General features: G+C 37.0%; 1 protein-coding gene across 3 annotated transcripts in view; it reads right to left on the reverse strand.

Annotated features, from left to right (window-relative positions):
• The window catches only part of CADM2 (cell adhesion molecule 2), a 571,723-nt gene that overhangs the window by 95,866 nt on the left and 456,464 nt on the right, over positions 1 to 19,393 (reverse strand). For all 3 annotated transcript variants that reach the window (XM_059493329.1, XM_059493330.1, XM_059493328.1), the window contains 3 exons: positions 14,030 to 14,182; positions 11,356 to 11,493; positions 5,277 to 5,447 (listed from right to left, as the gene is read on the reverse strand). In XM_059493329.1, the coding sequence (XP_059349312.1) occupies positions 5,277 to 5,447; positions 11,356 to 11,493; positions 14,030 to 14,182 (462 nt within the window). The remainder of the gene's footprint in view (positions 1 to 5,276; positions 5,448 to 11,355; positions 11,494 to 14,029; positions 14,183 to 19,393) is intronic.

The raw sequence follows: 19,393 nt of genomic DNA on the forward strand, positions 1-19,393 counted from the left end.
AATTTTTTTATATATTCACAGACATTTTTTACTCATTTTTGTTAAGAATGTGTATTTTAGAAACTGTGTTCCAACAAAAACTTGAAAGCAGCCAAGCAGAAAAAGTGTGCTAAACCCTCCTAGCAAACATCAGGGAATTCTTTGATGAAATTACTCTGCTTGCACCAGCAGAAATTCTGGACTCATCTTGCCATCAGGGAAGCCTCCATTTGCTGTTACACCAGGAGTGAGAGGGGCAGGGTGCTGTCAGACACACGTGCACACACAGACACCTCGTGTTCTACACGGCCGCACCAGCGCGTGGCCGATCCGATCCACAGCCTGCTGCACTTCCAGGGCTTGCTTTACTTAATGCAAAATCAATACCTTTATTTCCAGGACAACAACTCCAACATTCTCATGGAATGGCTGCCTAATTTTAAAGTCAAGTCCAAATGTTCATTGCAAAAGAATCTAATAACGGCTCACAAAAGAAGAAGTGTGCCTATCCCACAAATATGTTGGAATATCATGGGGAAGCAAGTTAGCTGACGGCTATAGATTTGTCAGGCCGACAATTCACTGCACATCTGTGTCTGCCAATGTGGAATTTACTCAAAATTGCCTCTCTAGACACTTCTTTACATAACACATATTTAGCTTATTAGTGCTGTCATTTGGGAGTGTGGTCAGCTTTTGAGCAAAATCTCACTGAGTCCATTAGCACGGATCACATTGCAGCTGCCATTTTAGAAGCACGATGATTAGGTTTGAAGTTCAAATGATTTGATTTCACTTTAAGGCTTCAAAAGCAGCCTCTGGGGTAGATTTACACAATTAATTTTTACTGAGGTCTGCTGAGTAATTCACTGTAGTCAGAGAACCTTCACTAAGGTAAGGTAATTATCACTGGGTAATTTTATGGCACTCCAATCAGTAAGAAGCAACATGTTGGCTGTTTTCTGCTCAGATAAGACCTGGAAGAAAGAGAAGATGCTTCTTTTGGGAATCACAACATGTCTGCAACACTGAGGAGGGATGAGGAGGATTCACCGACTTCCTAGATGTGAACCAGAAGTTGTACATGCCCTCAAAATGTCTTTTCAGGAGCGTGCATAAGGACTTAGACAATCTCTTAAAAATTGTACTGAGAAGCTTTCAAAACTGAAGCACCGTGCTCGTCATTCTTTAATACAGGAACAAAGAATACATTCTTTGTTTAGTCTGAGCACAGAAGTAAACAATGAAATTAAGTATCCCTTTGAGATTTGTATTTATCACTTACAAGAAGCGCTTGCTAATAATCAGTGGCAGCTGGGCTGACAAGCAAACTTCAGAGCAAAGCCAGAGGGGATACAAGTCTATTTTAGGTTTGCTATTGACAGTAAGGGTCACAGGAAAAATAAACTCAGCAAGCAGTGTCATGCTACCACAAACCTCTGCTGGCCAAGCAGAAACTAAATTACAGCCCAACCTTTCAGCACAGCAGAAAGACTTGGGCAGTTGGGCTGCCCTGAAGTGCACAGAGCACAACATAGAGATGAACAGGATTAAGCACAAGTGAGATATAACATAAATTACAGACAAATAAATCAAAATATTGGAGGAGTTAATTATCCAGTAGTCTGGAGTGGGGGTATGCTATGCTTTCCCCTATTATTTTAATATTTTGAGTTTGCAAAATTAATCTGTGAAGCCCTGTAAAAACAAGGATTGACCACTCTCTCCTTCAAAATAATAATGCAGACAATCTCCACTGTCAGACTGAACTATAAGAAAGAAAGGAAACAAAGAGCAGCAGAAGGACTTAGGCACTATTTCTATCCCATATACATAAATATGAATAATAGAAAATAAAAAACTTTGAGTGTAAAAGTTTAGTCCTCACCTTCATTTCATACACTGTAGCACTACTGGGAAAGCTTATTTGATTTCTCTATCACAATAATAAAACATAAGATTTGTGTAAGGGGAAGATGAGGGAATAAACATATTCTATATCTGATGGCTTTCATTTTGTTAAGTTGACTTCCTACTAAAGTTGATGATAAAAACAGCTGTGTGGACTCATAAGCACTTCTATCTACATCTCTCCATGGACTAATTACAAATATCTGTTTCATGCAGTCCCAGCATCTAAGTCAGATTTAATTTTGTTCTATCTTTCACTAGGCATATTTCATAACCTGTCATTTAATTTCATTTCATTATTTTGCTTTCTTTTTTCTCTACCTAACATCCACTGGATGCAAACACAGCCCTGCACTTTCTACTGTTCTCTTTTATTTTCCTTTGCTTTTTGGTTTGTTAGTTTGTTTGTTTTGATGGAGCCACAAATTTTGTCCAATGTCAGGGGCCAGTTGCTTAAAACAAAGCAGGCTTTTCAACTTTCAAGCATAATTATACAGGGCAGAAATGCCTAGACAAGTTCTTATTGCCCTTTCCTTCTAACTGGTGATGATACACTGATAATTCATGAGGAGCATCCATGTTTTAACTTTTCAGATTTTAAGGAGTTTAAAACTCAAGAGCAGTTCTAGTGAGTGATGCCTCATCTTTGTACATTCATTCTCTGCCAAAGTGATGCTCACCTGTGCTGTTCTGTTTGACATTTTTGAGACTTGCTTATTATTCTCTCACAGTTGTCTGCTAATTTTATAGATCTCTGGGATACTAAGAGCATGTGGCAATGCCACACTAACCTGGTTGTGGTTTTGGAGCCTAGAGGTTGTCAGATTTACAAATTCTCCTGACTTTGAGGTCCCATAATTCATCAGCTTTGCCAGCAATATTTTTGCCCTGCTGCAAGGTGGCATTGAAGATTTATGTTGGATCAGCTTCCACACAGGGTCCTGTGAGCATGATTCTTGTTGATACAAACAGGATGACTTTTATATGTTTGAAATCTTATGGACTGACAGAAAAAAACCCAGCTTCCACTGGCTGCAACAATATCCATGACAACGGTGAGCAACACAAGGAGAATAAAATCAAGGAGCCCAATTCCAGTGTAATGCACTCCATTTGGAGTATTTGGGATTGCTCCAGTGAATAATTTCACACCTCTTTTTCCTTTAAGGTTCTCTGATGAACCATATTATCATTTCCTTGAATCTTCCCTTTTTGTGAAGTTTCCTTTCAAAATTTGACCAGCATTACAATTTCTGAGTATGCTGACCACGGAAATGAAGGCGGCAAGGACAAGGACAAAAGACTGATCTTAGTCTTCTTGACACCAAGAATACTTCTTTCTCCATAGCTTTAAATGGTTCCTCCACTCTCTGCCCTGAACTTCAGCTTCTTTTGGCACATTTATTGCTTCTCTTTCTATGTATAACGACTCCATACCAGTGCTAGAGAGTATTAAATTGATTGGTGGAAAATTAATGAAGCAAGCAGGAATGATAGAGAACAATTACTTGTGCATTATGGCTTTTGATAAGCTGGCAGTCTGAGGGGGCACTAACATAAAGCACACCAGTGATAGAAATGCCCAGTGCAGTCTGACCTTATCAGAGAACTTCAGTAAGTCCAGAGAAGAGGGAGAAAGGTCTTGTTCAAAATTTGGAGAAACAAGCATTGAGGAAGATGCACCTCACTGCTATTTAGCAAGGAAGTGCCTTGCTACAAGGGTGCAAACTGGAAGGGAACAACAAATATTCAGTAAGTTTTATATACAAGAGGCCACCAAAAGGTTTTTTTGCCTTATGAGGCTCATGCAAACCAGGGCCCTGCCTTTACTTTCAGGCACATTTCACTACACTGCAGCCATTTGAAACTCTTTTTAGCTGTCCAATTTCTGCATCTAGTGTTCCATTAAATTTGGTTCATCTCCTGTGGTGCCAGCATCTTGAGCAAGGCACTGAAGAAAGAGCAAAGAATTAGGAAGTGAAGACATGGGCAAGTTCAGTGGCTGATGGCTGTGCAATTTAGAATTCAATGAAAGGAAGTTGTTAGGGATTCATGTCTCCAGCACAGATGCATTTGAATATATTAAGAGAGGTGTTTAACAGCCATTTGGCGAAGAAAGGCCCTGATCTCCCTCAGTAAAATGATGGCTAGAATGCTTCAGAAAACATTTTTAGCACATATGCTAATCCTTCATTTTCAGAAGGATTATTCTCTTCATTTTCAGACTTTTTTTTGCAGATGGCATTTTTAGCAAAGTTGTCAGCTTCTGTGTACAGAGTGCTTTTGCCATTCCTGCATTTTACATGTGCTGCAAGTCTTAGATGCTTATAGAAATATCCTTGTTTATAGAAATATCCCTGTTTAGAAACAAGTTACATATGGCAGCAATCCTTGACATGGCTCCTCAGGAACTGGTTGCAGTCACTGAACACTTGCCTGCTTCAGGGACAATTTTGTATGCTTTATAACAGGTTGATTGTACCTGGTCTAGAAAGAAATTCATGAAAGTTCTCTTGCCTTCCCTTGGTCTGTATTTTGCAGATGCCTGGTGTTGCTTGCTAGGCAATGAGATGTACACATATTCTCCAGGAAAAAAAAATAAATCAAAACCAGCTGGACCCTGAAAAATGGTGGATATAATACATGTGAATATGAAAATGTCAGCTGATGGTGTCTCCCCCGGTTTATAAGACACAAAAACCCTCTGACTCAAAGGACAATCTGACTTCAGAGAAGGGCACGCAGAAAACCAGATTAATTCAACTTTGGGACAATGCACTGTGGAAAACATAATGTCCAGAAATGCTGTTTGAAAGAAAAAAAATAACCAATATATAAAGATGTAATACAACTGAAGTTTGGATTACCTAGATTAACAACCTGTGTGTGCCAGGCCTAAAAATAAATCTTAAAGAGCTTTTCTTCCTGAGTCTGTGCTATTAACAATGCTAGTGAGTTTCTTGAGCAGGATTCAGCATCATTGAGGCAATCTGCTACAAACTTTGTTTATTTATACCCTTGTTTCAAGTTTCTAGAAACTTTCAAGGAAAACTGCGAATTAGGATGCTCTTGATGTTAAACAACCCATTTACATTGCTTCAATCATAACCAAAAAAGACAAAATGTATTTTCTTTCTTCTACTTCTCGAATAAAACCAAGAACTCAGTCCCACAGTGCTCTCAATGTTAAGCTTTCATTAAACTTTTTTGAGTCACTCCTGTAAAAATAAAATAAAAAAACACACCCCACCAACCAAGTACAAACCACAGAATTCAGCTAAAAGAAAGGTGTTATCTATCTGCTCAATACCAGAGAATTTTGCTCCAACAGACACTGAAACAAAACAAAACTATAAAAGCAAGCATGTATAATGTGTATTACTTACAGTGTATTTCTAGAACCTGCATTGCTATCTGAGGTGTAGAGTTTAGGGACTCATGATCTACTCTGCAACTTACAACTGCACCATCATCACTGCGGTCTGCTAGGAAATCCAGCGTGCTGCTGACTGTGAACGTTTTACGAGCTGAATCTTCTTCTTTTACATATTTAACATCTGAAAGAAAGAATAAACAGTTAGTTATTTTTTACAATATTTTTGGAAAAAAGTAGTCCAGCATTAGACAGCTAAATTTTCTATCACAGTTGCTGGAAAAAAACCCCCATCTTTCATTGTTGTTTTTTTTTAATATAAAAGTAATTAGACTGCAGTTATTCCTCAATTTGCTCTCATTGTCAGAATAGGAGATACATATTGCAAAAGAAAATTTTAAAACTGGTTCCATAATACAGCATTCAAACAGAAATTCCATTCATTGTTACCTCTTGAATGTTTAGGTCCATATTAGATATAAATGTCCTCTGTAGGTCATCAGAAAATGATTGTGATCTTGTCCCACCCTCATCACCTTACATATTCACAGTGCCACTGAACATTAAATTTCCCAAGTTCATTTTTATAGCCTCTCACAGTAATGCAATACATGGATATTACTGAAGCGACTTGCACACAGTCAGATTCATCCTGTGCTTACTTTATTCATTGCTTATTCTGTTGTTTGGTTAGAATTATGCTAAATTACTGATAAAGCCAGGTATAGTCATCAATGGTAGTAAACAACTGTAAATAGAGCATGCCATAGTATTTACTGGAATATACAAATGAGTCTCAAGAAGACCAGAAATAAGATTACTGCAGAGAACTTCACTCACTGCTTTGCACCATTCTAAATTGACTTGATACATGATACTTGCAGATCCAGTTAAAAATCTGAGTCTTCAGCACAGACATTGTAGTGGAGGGAGTTTTCAGCTATGCTTAGGAAGCATCATCTCAGCTCAAGGTTAAAATTCACATTCAGAGCATTTTGTTGTAAAAAATACATGCTAGATCAGAAATGAAGATCCAAAAGAGAGAGCATTTGAGTTAAAATGTCTGAATATATTAACTGTAACATGAGATCTTACACATACTTCAGAATTGTTTCACTTGGTTCCCAACTACTTGCGATACTTATTGATTTTAGTGTATTTCAGAAAAAATTGTAAGCTTGTTATATTGATTTATTGCAGTGAAAGCTTGAAAAGACATCTATAAATACTTAAACATATATAGTAAATTACACTGAGATTTCATATGTCCTCTGTGCCCTAAAAAAGTGAGAGGTTTCAGTTTTACAAATTATACTAAATCCCATTAGAGAACAGAATGACCTAAATAAAATTTCCATGAAATATCAATTTTAGAAAGCAAATCTTCAATGGCTTAAGCTACATAGTTTTGGATTAAAAATACCTCTGACTTCAGAGAGGTGGTCTTTATCATTGTCTCCAGACAGACAAGGACACCGTGTCGTTATAAAGTTTCCATTCCTCACTAAAAAATAATTATTTGTTGCATACCAGAATTTTTCTGCCTGTTTGCTGCTAAGCTTTAAAACATTGCCATTTCTGCCATGGTCACTATTAATATTTTGGGATTACTAGGTAAGAGACATATTGACCAGAGCTAAAGCAAAGTTATTATAATCAAACAACAAATGTCTTCACTGATATTTAAAGCAAACACATGTGATATTGTTCCCAGAGTTAGGTTTCCATATTTAATAACAGGCACCTATATAGGTAACATTCTGCTTATAAGTAATGTGCACATCCCTTTGCTTACTGACTTTAGGTGGTGGACAGAAGGCCTGAAAACATCAACAACTTCAATTTCATAGAAAAACTGTGGCTTTTTAATCCTTTAGAAAAACAAAAGCAGGTAATTTCCTAAACTGATGTTGAGAAGCCCCTCTCTAGTTATTTATTGTGTGAAAGAATTCAACTCAGAATTAACTTCCTCTGCAAAAAGGGCAGTGATAAGATTCTACAAACTGTTAGAATCCTCACCAACAGAATTTTTTAGCTTGTCCTCCTTTACCAGCTGTATTTGCTTAGATGTTTCTTCATGGCAAATGAAGGTGTGATTGTAATATGTTCCAAATGAGTGCAAATCCAACTGGATGTAAGAATGGTGGAGATCAGCTACTGGGTACATACCATCACTCAGGAAATTTTACAGAATTTTTAAATATGTCAGTTGTAGCCTACTGTCTCATTTGTTTTCTTGCTGCTCCTTTCCCTCCAAAATATTCCCTTGAAGAAAAAGTTGAAAAGAAATCCATTACACAAGCATTTTGTGTGGGAAGCACTGTAATGGAAGAGGCTGAAGGGATACAGCTTTATAAAGGAGGACCTATTGGTGTTAGGACATGTTGAATATAAGTGCGCAGAGTGCCCTTGCAGGGCTGAAAGCTAAAACCCACTGCCACGCATGAGTAAAAGCACAGCCAGAAAGTCAGGGAAAGTGATCTTTGTCTCTTTGGCACATGCATGGCTACACTGAGAGTACCAGGCCCAGTTTTGGGCTTTCTGAAGAAAAAATGTACTACAAACCTGTTGAAAAACACTGTGGTTGGTGGAGCTGTACAAGGGCATCTTAAGAAAGTTGCTATTATCTAACCTGAGGAAGAGAAGACTAAAACCAGATCAAACTGTTCCTTTAAAGTACATAAATTATGGCCATAGAGAAAAAAAGCCAGAATGCCCTCAGAGGAGTACAACAAAAGCTCATGGGCAACAAACACAAGTTACACCTAGACAAATCTGGATTATGTATCATTAAATACCTACAAATAATGAAAACACTAAACAAGAGGGCTTTAGAATGCTGAAAAATCTAGCCCAGACAGAAATGTTGCTATGGAATCTCTGTCCTGGGAGACCTTTCAAACCTGAGTTGGAGAAGACCTTTAGCCACTTGATTTAACCTTGGAAGAGATGTTGGGCCAAATGAAACCTGGGGATCAGCTTCAGGCTCACTTCCATGACTTTCAGACAGGTGCACATACAGATATGGCTGTATCAACTAACACAGGGTTATATCTCATAAGTGTAGAGGTTTGATAGGGAAAAGAATAAATGGAAATGATGGAATGTGCTCATCCATTGCTCATTGCTATTTATAAAAGCGCATACCTATAACACATAGAAATACTCATCTTTTAAAAAGACAGTTTTTCTGGTTTTACATGGCAGATAGAATTATTGTTTACATTTAAACTCAAGTTCTGACATGAAATGGCCTTATTATCAAAAAATTAAAAAATCATCTTTGCTTTAGAGGGATCTCAAGACAATGATCAGTGTCTCTCTGAAATCTTTGTGTATAAATTAAAGAAATTTACTCAGATTATCTTAACCTTGCAACAAGAGTTGCAACAAAATGAACTTATTTAGTTTTAAATTCTAGTCTACCTAGGAAAAGAAAAAAAAAAAAAAAGGAAATCCATTTAAAATATTCCTGAAGCTGAAGAAAAATTCTTTATATAATTTTGTTGAAAGAGAATGTAACAGATTTTGTTGGAAAAGATAGGTAATTTCAAAATGAAAAATTAGAATTTAGCTTCTCTGGTATTTTTTTTCTTAATAACTTTCCAGAAATGTCACCAGAATGCTAAACTGCAGATCCCTTTGTTAAATTGGTGCATATATGAGTGACAGTACAGTAAACTAAAAGGTGTGGCACCCAGTGCTTCACATTCAGTCTCCCTCATTACTAACACTTACTTTATCAAACACTATTCCCTTATCAGATGATGATTCCTTTTTTGAGTCATAGCAATGGAGCTACAATTTTAGAGTGGCTTTTTCCCCTTTGGTGCAACTCTGATCTCAGTGCATCATTTATATTCGTTTGCAGCATGTATAATACAGTGGAACACAATTGGATTTACTGGTGCTAGACAGACGAACTTCTAACCTTTAATGTCAGCTGCATTAGCATATCATTTCATATCTATTTTCTCAGATTTATCATTTCACCTTTTGCACTTCACAAAGCTAATGTAACTTCTGCTGATGCCACTGCAGACTGGTTAGGTTATTTTATTTCTAACCTTTGAGAAATGGCAATGTGCTCTTCAGAAGACCTAGAAAACTGAACTGAAATGAATGTGCTCAGTACTTTCCTCCTATTTCTGGTTGTCAGGGTTTTCTTCCCCTTTACTGTTCTTTTTCATACTCCTTTCATATTCCTTTCTTCCCCATCCTGTTTTGGTTTTGTGTGTTTTTGGTTTTTTTTAATCCTTTTAGGAACACTTCAAAAAAATAATGAGTCAAATAGTTAAACAGTCAAATCAACAAATTGCTTGCTGGCTTCAATTACTTGTCAGCTGAAGGAAATGCAAAGGTATTACATCATATTTTAAACCATAATTTTTAAAATAACATATTTTCAAATTTCAAATACCATATTTTTAAATAACATGTTTTCAATATGGCCTTGCTGTTAGGCCAACTGTATCAGTGTTTATTTTATAGTATTGACATGGCTTGGAGTTATTTCCAATCTTAACATGCCTTTAATATGTATATTCATCATGCCATCTTTTCTGGAGGACACAATCTCTGCTATGCCATAGCATAGATTGTGTCTTAGCTGTGCTGTTTAATTCTTCTTTTTACTTGCTTTGATAAGATGTTCTATGTCTTTCATCAATTTCCTCAAATTTCCCAATACTGAAAAGAATTATTCTCTGTTTACTCATTTTCTATCTTTGTTAGACATTTCAAATTATTCCAGACTAAAATGCTTTTTCCTTTCAATACTATTCTCATTTTCATTAGAAATGTAAGAACACCTATAGAATGAACAGGATTCTTTAGGCAATCATCTACAATCTCCTTTATTCACCAATTTTATACCAGAGCTCTGCTTTTACACATTGAACTTGGAAGAGAATAGGAAGGGAAGATTAATGTTCTGTAATTAACACCGTAACTTTGCTTGAGGCAGTTTATTGAGCTAATGAAATCCAAAATATAAGACAAATTAGATAAATGAAGGGTGGTTTTTTGTTTGTTTTTGTTTTTTAAAGCTGCAAAGAAAAGATGGATTTTGAATAATTTATTCATCTGGTCTTACAGCAGAATGAATAGAGATGACATGAATAAATGCCAATACCTCATCCTTTTTATCCATTTACTTTATAATGGGCACTTCAACTGGCTTGGAGGTGTGACAGCCTTCTGCATTAGGAATCTCTCTTCACTCACTCATTCACCAATGAGCATTTAAAAGTATTCCATCATTTTTAAGAATATGGAGTAGAAAACTGAGCTCTAAGCAAAGAACATACCAAGTGAAAGAGAAGATGGGAAGGAAATAAACAGCTTTTTGTATGCAGCTCATTCCTAGCTCGCTGCATCCTTGAAGGCAAAGCCTTGCTGTCAGCTTTGGTTTTAGTCACTCAATGGCTTTTCAGTTACAGCAGACTTTGCCCAACTCCCCCCAGCCCCTGTGAAGTTTTCCTGATCCCCTTTAAAGTCAATTTTCTCCTCCTCCTCACTGCAGACTGTCAGCATCCTTGCCTCAGCTGGAGATTCCAAGTTTCCCAGCTGAGATTTCCTCATTGGCTACATCCTGCTCTCCCTCACCAGAGCAGGCTCCATAGCTCCCCTATGGGAAGTGCATTCTCCTGTCTGCTCCAGGTGGTTCTGCCTCACCTGGTCACATTTTTTAGGGGAGTGTAACCTAAATCTGGGAATTAACTAAATCAGACATACCCCATGCTGGAATGGCATAAGAGAAATGAAAAGGAGAAATATCAGGGATGAGTGGTCTGACTGTGATAATAATCCAGAAAACATTTCTCTATGAAGCCTCACAGTTGAGTTTATTATGCTGCATTTAGTTCTGAGCAATCGAAGACACCAGTTTTTACTACTTGAAAAAACAATAAAAAGATGGTTATATGACCACTACAGTAAATTACAATCAATTCTTCATCTATGCACTATCCCCTACTCATTTCATGACCAATGGGAGCAACTTTACAAAGTCAGATTAAAAAAAAATACAATTCTACAGAATGGATAATTTTGAAAATTGGATCAAATGACACCAAAATCCTTTTAAATACCTTTAACTTCTTTGTCGTTCTTGAACCATCTGATATCAGCTGCTGGCTTACTACCAGATGTCTTGCAAGTGAGCTGCATCCTCTCTCCCTCCATAACTGGTGAGGTAAATCCAGTAATTTGTGGCTTCTCAGGAACACCTAACAAGCAAACAAGCAAAATGTCTCTGATAGCATCAGCTGCTGCCACAAATGCACGACCAACTTAAAGATCACTTCTTCACATGCTCTAAATTCTGGAAACAGATAATTAATTCCCTGTGCCTTGTCAGTTAAACCTTTTTCCTGCCGGAAATTATCCATCAATCTGACTGATAGTTGATTCTAAATAAATAAAGAATGCAGGAATGACCTAATTTTCTAGAGAAACAGATTGCATTTTAATAAATACCTATCTCTGTATATTCTGCATGCAGGTCTAGTCTGATTTGTTACAATATTTAAACTGCTCAGCACAGCAAGCAGGATGACAAAGCACATTAGAAGCGCAGCTGTGAAAATTAAACATTAAACTGGCAACAAAGCTGAACTGACCTAAGTTGAAAACAGATATTTACACCTAAATAATGAAGACTTTAATAAAGAAAAAACAGGGAAAAGGGAGGGTAAAAATAAATACTGGAGTCACTTTATCTTCAGAGAAAAAAATCAAAATACCAAGAGGTATAATCACAGCTCCACCGACTGTGGAGGGTCCTCTGCTGTATACAAGTTCTTCAGATCATATGATATGGACATACCATACACATAATATTCAACATGGAAATTGCTGGTTTTTAATGAACCATGGAAGAAATAAAAGCAAAACAAAACAAAACAAAACCCAAAACAAACAAACAAACAAGAACAAAAAAGAAAACAAAGAAAATTGGGAAAGTTTTGATCACTGCATGCATGCATAAATCCATTTAACTTAGGAAGACACAAGAATAACTTACTTTAAAGTAATACTGATGACAGTAATTTAGAAATCTCCAAAAATGTCAGTTATATCTTGCAGCTACATTGCTTTGGTGCATTCACATTTGTGGCAAGATAAAGGGCTCAGTCACAATAATTGATCCCATGCCCTGTATTTATAAATTCAGTTTTTCTACATCTCTTTTACAAAATGACAGATTATGTACATAAAAGCAAAGCAGCATCACCTATTGCATGGTATATCTCTTTAATAAACCTAGTCCTCTCTTTCAGGACAGAAAAATGGAGTCTACTACAATACCTTGCCACTTAAATTTTTCTAATTGAAAGCAGAGCAGTCAATAAAGAGATTATTAGTACATAAAAGGATAGTTTATCTGATTAAGAGATGCAATACAATTCAGTGGCAAAGATCCCCTTCTCTGGCAGAAAATATTTTAGGAGTTTAAAAGGTTCCTTTGAAATAGGAAATTACAAATACAAAATGAAAAAAGGCAGGAATCCTAAACTGTGCAGTTTTCTCTCTTGGAAGGTAAGTAATGATGTTGGGAAAACTTCATGAAACTCTCCCCTAAAATGAAGGTAAACCTTAAAGGACTGTTAAGGATCAAGCTACTTTTATTAATAAATATTGGCTAGATATTTTGGGGGTTTTCTTGTCTTTGTAACACCTTTCTATGTCTTTCTGCCATTTAAAAGGTCAAACTGATGCACTCCTCAATTGTTTAGATCATGAAATGCCTCTCTACAGAAGGAAGATTAGGCACAGGCAGTTGCTATTCCAGAATATTTTGCTTTGAGTGGGTACTTTTTTGTCCTTAATGGCAAACTTGTGAAGATTTCTGGAAAATAGTCTCACAGGGACTGAAAGGGAGATGTATTTCATATCCTAAGCACAAAACCAATTCCCTGGCTGTATTAATGTGAATATTACTGCCACAGAGAATATCTTACATTAGTTCTATTAAATTCAACTGTCTGCCCATCCACATATAAAAATAAAGCAAAAAGAGAGAAAGAGTCATGTTCAGGGACAGGAAAAAGGAAAAAAGAATAAAAATCAATCTCTAAAATCATATAGCCTCTTAGGTTCGCAGGTGTGTTTTAGTGAACTATAGCAATTTTGGCTGATTGGGCTACTGACATTCATAGAATCACATAAAGCTTCAAGCAGAAACTTTATTTCCTGGGCATCTCTTGAAATCTATTGCTTTTCTATGTGTATCTATAACCTTTGGGGAAAACAGCAGAGCACTTAGAGGATCAAGCATAAAAGAAGCGGCAAACCCAGTGAAAATTTGCACTTTATAGACCAAAAAAAAAAAAAAGAGAAAGGAGAATGAACCAAAAAAATGCACAGCTAAGGAAAAATGATAAAGCTCTAAAGCCCGTTTTTTGATTTCATGCTTTCTGATTTTCTCCCCTTTGCCCCATCCAATAGATTGTCAGGAGATGAACACATGCACCTTCTGTGCACTGGTGGTGCTCGGGATGTAGAGGTTATGTCCATTTTATGGAGCACTCGTTCCGTGGTGTTTGTGTGCTCCCTAACTCATTATCCTGCCACGCTGCAAACAGTAAGAGCCATGTTATTTTTCAGCCCAGCAGTATGAAACAATAAACATCAGGGGAAACCAGATCAGACGCTTACATTTATCTTCTGCCAAGCCTTAGAAAAGTTCATTCTTATCATAATTTGCCAGAGCCTGAGGAGTTTAACACTTGCTTCTTTGTGCTTGGCTCGGTGTGTGCTTACCGAGGACGGTGAGGAAAGCCTTGGAAGTTTTGACAGGCATGGTGAACAAGGAGCAGGTGTACTGCCCTTCGTCCGACAGGGACACGTCGCTGACACTGATGCTCAGCTCATGCCACGACGCTCGCACCAGCTCGATTCTGTTGTCCCTCAGAGCTGAAAAACAACAATAACAACAAAAAATCGACATTACTGTTGGATCCAGCATGTGAACAAAGCGTGGGGTGTTGTACAAGAGGCTCCATGAAGGTTCCTAGAGAAACCAGGCCCTAGAACACAGGGGTGTGGACACAGTTGTCTTTGCAGAGCAGTTTGTCTTCTCTGTGGAATAAAGTGCAAGAGTTGAGCAAGATTTTGAGGGGTGTATTGAATGATTTTTAACATACATAAACTACAGGACTTGAGTTAACTCCAGCCTTCCTCTAAAAATCCCAACAACTTTGATTTCTGCCCCCCCGACAGCCTTGTTCAGTGCCTAAAATAAATCCTTTCCAAAACCAGCCTGCTTTCACGTATTTACACATGTTGAAAATCCTGTATCTAGCCCTGTATAGTTTGTCTACAGATTTTTCCCATGTTCATTACTACTAATATTGAACTGGACTATCAGATTTCTAAAATTCTGTAAATAATTATTTATTTTTACCAATAGACTGGAAATTCCACTTATACACGCATATGTAGTACATTTAACAAGTTGAGGTAATTGAATGTAGTGGCTTTCCATTTTTGATTATGAATAAAAATATGATCTCTTCTGTTTGCATGGAAGCAATGAGGGAGAAGGAGAATGTAGGTTCACTTAAATTCAAAAGGTCACTTTAGTTAATGATTTAAAATTTAAAGTATTTTATAGCCTATACTCAGATTAACCTCCATTTTCTATTGAAAAACTGTCAAAACATTCCCAAACATTCTATTTTTCTGCAGCAAAATTGCTTCAGGAATCTGCAGATATTATCCAAGCCTTTTCACAGCATAGAAATACTAATATCATAAGTGAACAAACACTGTAATTCTCCTAAGCAAAGAATAAGAAAGCCTCTGTAACTCAGGAAGTTTAGATGTATACCTCTAGATTGAAATGTCTGGCCTGATAGTGTGTGAAACTTCAGTGAGTCTGTTTTTACAGCAAACCTCTGCAAGTCAAAAGCAAAATGGGACTATGGTGTTTGTCAAGACAGTTGCACCTGTACTTGTGAGAAGAACAAAGGTGTTTAAGTCCCTAATGCTGTTCTCTCTCACTTCTTTCTAAAGTCTCAAAAGACTCTTAAATTTGTCTAGTTTACCTTTTCTAGTGATTAAAAAAAAAAAAAAAAAAGAGTTTGACTGTCGTTCTTTTTCTACTAAACCTAGACGTTCCTGCCGAATTGCCATCCAAGTTGATCCAGGTAGATTTACATCAAAATAAGATACAGTGAAGATTCAGCAAAAGCATCACTTGAATTTGTATTCTTCTAAGACTGCCATTTAAGTTTGTTCTCACAAGAAAATCTGAGCAGAACTTGCTGATTATTTCAGGGTAGGCCAGCTAAAGCTCAGCTGCTTCTTCTGCAGGGTCTGAGGACTGAAAGGTGGCAGCTTAACCATGCCTAACATAAAGGCAGGCAATGAACTTCTTCAAGGCACATCAAAGAGACTGAGGTTGTGTGTAATGGACACATCTCAAACAGAATTGAGATGTCATATGGCCAGCCACAACAAGAAAAAAATCCCACAATTATTTATTTTATAATATCAAGTCTATGTAATGATGAAAAGAGGAGCAACCTTAAAGGAAAAAACAAGCAAACCAGAAGTCACAAAATGCAAAGCTGACAGAACAGCTGAGAACACCAGCTCAGAAAAACAAAAAAGCATATAAAGAAAGCATCTACCAACCCTAAACAGCAGCAAAGCTGATCATTGTGGCTTTAGCAGCCTAAACTCCTCACAACAGTGAAGCTGCTGCTATCTTTGACCAAGTAGATGGGGACTCAGAATTCCTTTCTCAGCTTGTCAATTCTAGTCAGATGCAAATGAGCAGACATAAGAATTATTGCTTATTTCAAATTAGTGACTTTCCCCCCCCCAAAAAAAAAGATTCAAATTTTTCCAAATGGTTTGATCACCACACCTGTTTATATAATTTGGCAACAGCAGAAACAATGGAAAAACAAAACAAACAAACACACCAAAACCAAAAAGCATCTCAGTGATCCATAATTTGGAAGTGGCATTTTTTTTTCCTTCCTGTAATCCAAAATTATTTAAAAAATAATGTACTATAGCATCTTACATGGTATTTTTCTTTGTTATAATTTTCAGTTGTTACTGCCTTGTGATAAAGATTTTATGTATTTGTTGAAATATTTTCCTACAGATGGGACAATGTGTAGAATTTCTTGCCCTGAGAAGAACAGTTATGAATTCCACTACAGCACAACTGGCCTACAGATGCCAAGAGCACATCATTTTGATCCTACAACTGAAATACAAACTGTTTCCATCAACTACATTCCTACTGCTCCCCTTCCTCACCTCTTCCCCTCCACACCTTTTTTAACCTTTGTAAAATATAAAAACCTCAGCTCAGTCAATTTTGTGGAAAGCTGGTAAAAACAACCACGGGTCAAGAGATGAGATCATATCTTCCACGTTTCATTAAGGAGTGGATTTTTATTGAAAGAACTGCAAAAAAGTTTTGTAACAGAAATATCAACCCAGCCTTTGCAATAAATGCTGCAAAGAGCACCAACATAACACTCCTTTGCAGGAAAGCTGTTTGTCAGAAGCATTTTTGTAAGTGCTGGGTCTAAAAACAATTATCTGTTCTATCATTTTCAAATCTGAATATTTGTATGTTTCCTGTCTGTGCAGATGACAGGCAACCCAAATTTTACTGCTATGGCTTAGACAAAGTAAGCACTTACACAGAGACTTTTTAGAATCTTATTTTTAAATTGTATTCCTGTTTCTATATCCTCATCTGTTAAGAAACACACCAGTTTCTCTTCATGAAACTGATAGCTATGATGGATGCCGGAATTGGTTCGTTTCCATTTTCTGTCTTAGGTAAATTTTGCTTAGAAGGGTGATGGAAACAAGAGCAACAGTGGAGAAACCAGGGGCAATTCTAGCAACTTATGATATCCAGGCACTGTGAGTGAGTGGAGCAGGGTCTTGCTCATGGCAGAAAACCTTGCCAAGGCTGGCTGATGAAGCAAAGCAGCCCACGGAGCCTGGACAGAAGGCAGCTACTGAAAGGTACCAAGTGGCAAGCAGCTCCACCACAGTAGTTCAAATAAAGCTCCATAAAGTAAAATACAAAATGTTCCAGCACATTTAATTAGCACTTTTAACACAAAAAAGTAGAACACTGCTCTTTTGGAACCTTCTTAGAAACTCCTTTAACATTTCACTTTGTTAGAAGCTAAACAGACCCTTCTGGCCTCTTCCTGGGGATTTTAACTTGCACTGCTTAATCATTATCCTACCCATAGTTTGCATACCTACAGAGATACTAGAAAAATGATAAATAAATAAACAGAATATTTATTTGACTTCTGGGAAATACACATATGCCAAAAGCAGTAACAGAGAATACCAGCACTGGCATCACTTTGCTGGATTCTCACGCTGCAAGCTGTTTGAAAAATACAAAATGCAACAAGAAATATAATTACATAGTAAATTCCAATATGCCCTAGGTACATTACTTCAGTTTTCTGTAATTCCCAGGCACATGTGATGTAGTTAATTTGCAAGGCATGAAATAATTATGCATAAAACACTTGTTCCTAAGCAGACACACTTCATTTATTTTACCTGTCATTCTCTTTTCCTGTGGAAAAGATTTCCTTTCAGAATGTTCTCTGACACAGAAACAAACAACCTTGATAATTTGTATAGTTTAGGTAATTATGAGTAAGAGATACAGTCATGTATTTCAGCTGCATTAATTAGCAATTATTGAGACTGATGACCATCACAATAATCTGGCCTCCTTGTTCACAATCAAACAAAGCTGTACTTTATTTTTAGGAAAAAATACTAATATAATGACCATATGTTACCAAAGAGAAATCCTGTAACAGGAATTATAACAGAGAGACAAAGGAACAATAGAAATTTGCCAAAATGGAAGGAAAAAAAATCCACATTTCATACCATAAGGCAGTTGGACCTGTTGGACATCGTGGCTACACAGCAGCATCTCTAATGCCATTCCATCTGAAATGACCACATCTTTGTAGTATTTTGAGTCATATATTTGAGGAATGGGGAAAAAAAATCAAACAACAAAATCCCCAAATTCTCTAGAGGAATTTGCTGAATTTTGAGAATACTAACTTGACATATGCTGCCATCCTGGGATTCACTCAACAAAATTTTCTTCCTTATGTTGGAGCTCTTCCCTCTCTCATGGGAATAACATAACCATTAGTTGGAACCAGAAGGATTTCTGATACTCTACAGGTCACGCTAAACTCCCAGAATTCTAGTATTTATGAAACTGCAACGATCCCTCTGATTTTCAGATTACAACTTTCTGAATGCTGTACCACAATCTGAAAAAGATTTAAAGGGATTTAAACTGTTTCTGGATATACTTGAGAAGGCCTTTTTTCTTTGCTCCTAATGAACTCAATATACCAAGTTCCCCATAGGATGATCGACAGAAATTGCTTATAGCTGCGCCTCAACCACCACCACCAGAGGAAGAAAAAAGAAAGACAGAACGGGAATAAATGGAACAAACCAACCTAGTACTGATATTCTGTGCCTTCTAAACATTCATATTTCTTTTCAAAACATTCATATTTCCTTAAAAAACGAAGGGCTGATACACAGTTATTCTATTCATGCCTAACCCATCTAGTCTATACTTGCATGGTATCTGAATTCCTAAGACTTTAAAACTTCTCAGTTGTTTTTCATGTGGAAAGAAAATCCATTTCCTCCCTCTTTCATTTCCAGTCATGCAAGTTGATTACCTTCATGCAAGTACACGAGGGTGGCAGTGTGAATTTTTAGTCATCCCATGTTTTCTATTTCTACTTTGGCATGTGCTGAGGCTGTTCTTACCTCTCAGTGGAGGCAATTCTTACCTGTCCACAGCACTGCATTTGTGAAGCTATCACCTTTTTCCCCCGGGACAGAAGTCCTCAAACTGAGTCTACTTTCACTGGAAATGCTAATGGAAAAGGGAAAAGAATTAGGATTATCTATGCAACCTGTCAAATTGGCTGACATATGTGCCATTGGTGTCCTTTAAAGGTGGCATCATTTATGGGTATAATCAGTGGAAATCACATAAACTGAAGGTTGCAATACTGTGGAGGGATCTTTGGCTAATTGGCAGTGGAACCATCAGGTCAATTTGCA

Source organism: Ammospiza nelsoni, chromosome 2 (assembly GCF_027579445.1).
Source record: "Ammospiza nelsoni isolate bAmmNel1 chromosome 2, bAmmNel1.pri, whole genome shotgun sequence".
NCBI lineage: Eukaryota > Metazoa > Chordata > Aves > Passeriformes > Passerellidae > Ammospiza > Ammospiza nelsoni.